We start from the raw sequence: 5,884 nt of genomic DNA, 5'->3' as shown, positions 1-5,884 counted from the left end.
TTATGTTTTGAACAGAGCAGTAACTTTTTCAATTTTACATTGACAATGACTCCCCCAACCCCCCATCCCAAACAAATTATACTAAAATTACTTGAGATTTTATTCAGTAAGTTTTGATATTATCTGAGTGCAGAAAAAAAATCCTCCTTTGGATTAAATGCTGTGAAAATGTCATATATATAAATGAGACTCAGAATTGTGAGAACATGGCTGTATTCAATTTCATTGAATAAATTTCAAGCTAGGCACTTAGATACATGTCATATACTGATTCACAAAAACATGGAAGAAAAATAGTCATTGTCACCAATCTGAATCACTATCATCTTTAGAATCTTCATCAAAGTCAGAGTCATTATCTGAAACTTCGCCGAGTGCCATAACTTTCATTGCACACCTGACTTCGTCTAGCACTTGTTTTGCTTTTGCAATGACAGGGTCATCATCTGTTTGCATGCTTGCATCCTGCATCAAGGTTACTTTTTCCTGTTGGACATTCAAAGAACTGACTCCTTTATCTTTAACTTTTAATTTGGGAAGTTTTCGTCTGTTTTTAGCTTTGACCCAAGTATCAACAGATAGCTTTACCAATTTTCTACCCTCCTCAGACTCTGGCTCAGGGCCATTTATACAAATATGCAGAATGCTCTCCAACATTGTTTCACTCAATTTGTTTCTAGATTTTGTTTTTATGTTTTTTAAGCAGCTTGCCCCCCGCTCTGGCCAAGTATTTGTGATGGGAATTGCTAATATAATTCCAGCTATTTGAATCACAGTTGGATAAAAGTTCTCAAGTGTTGTGTTTCTAAGGAGTTGAAGTAAAAGCCATTCAGTAGGTGTTGACTTCTTTCCGTTTCTAACATCTTCGGGAATGTTTGGTTTTATATTGTCATTGATATAATATTTCAAATTCTGCCATTCACTGATTAATTTTTCTGTTGCCCTGAGTTTGTTGTCATCTGTCATTTCTTGATAAAAATGATCAGCAATTACCCTGACTTGAGTAACGCCATACTCTTTAAACCCCACCCCAGTGTTCAGTGGTATACTTAATGGATCGAAGATTGCAAAGGCTGACAAAATATCACTACTGTCTTCAAATCTTCTGTCTATGTTGGAAATAAGGGACTCAACATACTTTGTAAACAACGACTGAAGCTCTTTTAACTCTTTATCTGATAGTTTGATCTCTGCACACATATCGGTAAAAGAGTCAATATCTGCTTGGAGGCTTTTCATAGGAGTCTCCTCATCTAGTAAAGATCTTAACTTATCTTTAGCATGGTTGATTGAAGGTCTTATCGTTGAAAAGTTCAAAGAATCTTTCTGAAAATGTTTAGAAAGATTTGACAATACAGGTAGTATGTCTCTTAAAATGTACATAGAACCAAGGAATTTAATACTTTTCATTCTTTTTAGAAGACCTGTAGCAGCAGCATCACCAGACTTATCCAGGATGGAAAGAGTTTGTAATATTGCCTCATAGTCTCCATGAACGGCTTTAACAGAGGCCTCGAGACTCAACCATCGTGTACGACAGGCTTTTTTGAGTCGTTTGCTTACAATTTTAGACGCCTTTTCGCCAAGATTAATTTCTTTCAGTTCTGTCTGTGTTTTAAGATACACTGCCATTTTTTTGGGAGAGTTTTCAAACAGCTGCCATAGTTGCCGTAATATAGTTTCAATTGTTTTGATGTATGTTAAAGAATCATTTGAGCTAGCACATGCCAGTGCCAACTTATGGCACACACAGTGAACATTAATCAGTGTTGGATTCTCTGATTTTAGTCGAGTTTCTACACCAGTACGCTTGCCTACCATTACTGAGGCCCCGTCAGAAGAAAACCCAGCTAACTTTGATATATCTAGTTTATCATCTTGCAAGACATTAAGAATAATTTCAGTAATGGATTCAGAATTTGCTGATGAAAAATCCTTCAGTATATTTTTACATGAAATAAATTGGGTACACACTGATTCACTTTCTGATCTATAAAATTGAACGAATGTCATCAAATTTACAGTCATAGATATATAACACACTTCATCAGTTAAAATTCCGAATGCTGGGGACTTTCTAACATCATTTAAAAGCATTTCTCTCATTGCCTCCCCTAAAGTGGTAAAAATTTCAGTTTGGCACTTAGATGACCTATGTTGAAAATATTTCAAAGTCTCTACATTGAAGATCTTTTCTATGAAAGTAAGCAAAGGAATCAACTGTCTATTGGCAATGAAATTTTTCATAAGGAAATATGCAGAAGCAAAAACACCCTCCAGAACACTCATTTCGACTTCAGATTTTTTGGTCACCTCATGATGAAAATATGAAACTTTCTGTGTCATCTCTGTTTCTAAAGCTGATGAATGTAAACCACTGCTTTTGTGTGTATTAATAGCATCTAATTTGAACCGTACGCTAGGTGATGCTGCAAAAGTTTCTTTTTGGTTTTGTGGATTTTTAATGGAATGCTTGCGGCATACCAAACAAAACATGCCTTCACCCTCTACAAAACACAACCACCAATTCCCATTAAGCCAATTGTGATTAATTTTTTTTGAAGATGGCATTGATGATATGGCACCTTTTTTACACTGGAACATAAATTTTCTGGACAGCTGAAACATGAGTGGACAGTTTTTGATTCCTCAAAAAAAGATCTTTGAGTATATTTTTGGCCTCCACTTTTCCCCAATCTATTACGTGAGGAAGTTGAAGGGACAGAATTTGGAACGTTGCTAGGTGGACTGGATATGTCACTAGGTGTACTAGTAGGCATTTCACCAATTTCAGGAGTGGCAGTCGATGACGTCTGCTTGTCACATAATTTTCTGCCTTCACTATCACCATGATCCAAATCATCATCTAAAAGAGAGACCATCTTTATTATTGATAGCAAAACATATAAACTTTGGCAAAACATCACCAAATTTTTGTATACATTTTTACACACAGAAAATCCCTTTTGGCAGACTTTGGGAGATTAGAATCAAAGAATAAAACATTTACTTCACAGTAATTTATTTTATGAAAATTATTCACCCTTGTATACATGTTTAAGCAGTTGTAAGCAAACAACTAAAAAAAGCCTGTGTTAAATGATGGTTGAGTTTCAAGGCTCATGAAATTGAAGATTATGAATGTTAAATAATATCTCTGATAATGAAAATGACAAAAAGAAAAAAATACAGGGAGTGTTTCTCATTTCATATAATCATGGTAAAGTTCATACTTTTACATGGTCAATAATTGTAATGTTATAATACTGACCTGAAATATTAGCTCTGTCAGAAAACAAGATTGAACAAATCCTGCAGGTTTCAACAAACTAACAAAATCCTTTCTGAAAATTCACATGCAAAAACATCAGTCATGGCAAAATTAATTTATGAAAATGATCTGACATCAGAAACACATGACAGTCTTCAAAAAATCTGCAATCAATCATGCTACAGGTAAACAGTAAACTTAATTGAACGAATAACCATGCAAAATAAGTGGGAATTAATTTTATTTTTAACCTTTAGATCGCTTCGTTTGCTTGCTTTGGATTTGAAAAGAGTCTTTAACTGTTCTTTTCATCACCAGTTCTTCACGTTCATCTTTTTGGCCGGGTTGCACGAAGTGCAAATCCGGTCTATAGTATGGTGAAGTGCGGGCGGGTGGGAGGGCAGTTGGGGAAATTTTGTGAAATCAACTCCTCCTACAGTTTTTTATGTACAACCTTGAAACTTTGCAGAAAGTAAGTATATATATTGAAGTTATGCACTAGGTTTTTTGAAGTCTGACCTTTGTCGAATATGGGCGCTACAGCAAAAAGTTGTTACTAAAAATAGAGTTCAACTTGAAAAAGGTAAGTGAGATTATCTTTTCTGGTTAAATTTAGTTGCACTACCTCTGAGGAAAAATTCAATTATATATGAATGTCAAATTTTCTGGGCATGAGTTGTAAATTTGCAATATAAATAGAGAAATTCTGTTTCTTTATCATATAATCATATACAATTCAAGCACCTGAAGTTATTGTTTATTTTAGTTATTATTACTTAATATTACATATATCACTGCAGTGCTCCAAGTTGCGAGTAAAACGGTCGCATTTGCGACCAGAAAATCAATTTTGCGACTAGAGATTATAATTAAGTCGCATTTTCGCGAGTGAAGAAAATTTGGGCAACCAGTAAAATTTTAAAATCGGGATCGGAAGTCTGAATAAATATTTTTAGTCTCGGTCAAAACAATCAAGATGGCGGGAAAACGAGGTTTAGAGCACTTTGGATTTATCAATAGTAAAAAACAGAAGCTTCAGCCTTGTACATGTAACAAAGAAATTCAAGAATCACACGGGGAAAGTTCTGCATCAAAAGATGGCATAGCAATGTCTAAAGAGAAATGCAAAAGTAAAGGAAGAACCCCAGTCCTGAAATGGCGGAGGAAATTTTCGTGATGGCAAAATGTTTTGCAGAATTTGTGAGGCCAATAAGCCAGCAACGTCCACAATTTCTAGACATACATTGTCCTATTTCGCCACGACCGAGTGTACATCTTTCAAACGTGGAAATGTGACTATTCACGGTAACAGTAAGAGACATGTCATTGTCCGTTACTGCATTATTAGCAGTAAGTCGAGCGGGGCAACAGATAACTACCACCAAATAAATCCCTACCCAAATTATTTACTCTAAATATTGCAACCCGGCCAATTGAGTCTTTGACCCATTTTTTATCAGTGTTGTGGGTCAGCGTGGTACATTTGGGAAGATTCCCGTTCATTCAAAACGCAACATCGACTCGGAATTTACAGCCAATGAAAATCCTTCATAGATTATAAACGATATTCGCAACCAATGAAAATCCGCGATACGTACCGCTTTCAACAACGAGGAAGTGATATGTACCGTCTATATTTAACTAGTAAACACAGTCTATTTTTAACTAATATGTACTGGTTATTACGATGAGAATGATAATTAACTTCAAGTAAAAAAAAAAGATGCAATAATTTTTTTTTTCAAACACGATTTGAACCGGCAACTTAGTTGTCTGAGGCGGTCAATTCGGCCGGCGGCCGGTTCCTAACGAAAACACTGAGTAGACTTTTCGTTGACATCGATAAAAACATTGGAATGAAATTTTTTTAAAAAAAATGCTTTTAGCAAAGGACGGTTCAATCCACAAAGTAAAATCAATGGATATACAAACATTATTACATTTGTAATAAGTGAACTCTCTATCTGATTAAAAGTAGCCTAAGATCCTTTGATCAGCTCACATAGTTCGGCATTGGTGGAGAAAAATTGAGTTCTCCATTGACAGTGCAGTCCCAATCGAAACATCATTAGCGCTCCATGAGCCGTGTACATCTGTAGTGTGTTATCCATGTAGAGCACAGGTGTAAGATCATGTGGTAGCTAGCTGATAGAAGGTTATTTCTCGTTAGTAATATGTGTGAGTAGCATGTAGCGGATTTACATGAAATATCAGGAAATCCCCATCTTAATCATCGAATACATCATGTTCCCATTCTCTTTTCTCGTATAAAAAAAGGACCTTAAAGTTTACTTTTCGTAAAAAATAACCTCATCATAAACTTTCAATCTTTCGCAGTGCCATTGGATGTTATCCGAATAATTGCAGTAACGGTTTTATTGCTCTCAAAAAGGTCGGCAGACGTATAAATGAAAAAGTGAAGATAGCGAAGAGTGATCATTGTCATAAATCCCATACAGAATACAAAATCAAGAGTGTGGCAAACACGGGTCACACAACAGCTTCATTTCAGAATGAAAATTGAAAATAACGAACAGTGATGAATCTCATAAATCCCATAAAGAATACAAAATCAAGAGTTGGGCAAATACTGGACACACCAGAGGTGGAATG

At 35.4% G+C, this 5,884-nt stretch overlaps 1 protein-coding gene across 2 annotated transcripts; it reads right to left on the bottom strand.

Annotated features, from left to right (window-relative positions):
* Window positions 1-205: 205 nt before the first annotated feature.
* LOC125660062 (zinc finger protein 862-like) lies at window positions 206-5,425 on the bottom strand. 2 transcript variants are annotated; one of them, XM_056149529.1, is made up of 3 exons: window positions 5,274-5,425; window positions 3,272-3,344; window positions 206-2,866 (listed from the first exon to the last, which is right to left on the bottom strand). In XM_056149529.1, the coding sequence occupies exon 3, from the start codon at window positions 2,626-2,628 to the stop codon at window positions 304-306; it is 2,325 nt and encodes a 774-aa protein (XP_056005504.1). In that variant the 5' UTR covers window positions 2,629-2,866; window positions 3,272-3,344; window positions 5,274-5,425; the 3' UTR covers window positions 206-303. The 2 variants fall into 2 exon arrangements, with proteins under 2 accessions (XP_056005504.1, XP_048747864.2); XM_048891907.2 differs by lacking the exon at window positions 5,274-5,425 and having other exon boundaries at window positions 3,272-3,552.
* Window positions 5,426-5,884: the final 459 nt, after the last annotated feature.

The sequence above is a fragment of the Ostrea edulis genome, chromosome 9 (genome assembly GCF_947568905.1).
Source record: "Ostrea edulis chromosome 9, xbOstEdul1.1, whole genome shotgun sequence".
Taxonomy (NCBI): Eukaryota; Metazoa; Mollusca; class Bivalvia; order Ostreida; family Ostreidae; genus Ostrea; species Ostrea edulis.
This window is presented reverse-complemented; position numbering and strand designations above follow the sequence as displayed.

Bases quoted from the DNA above. Each gene is read 5' to 3' on its own strand.
- LOC125660062 (XM_056149529.1), bottom strand. From the start codon at position 2,628: ATGTTTCAGCTGTCCAGAAAATTTATGTTCCAGTGTAAAAAAGGTGCC.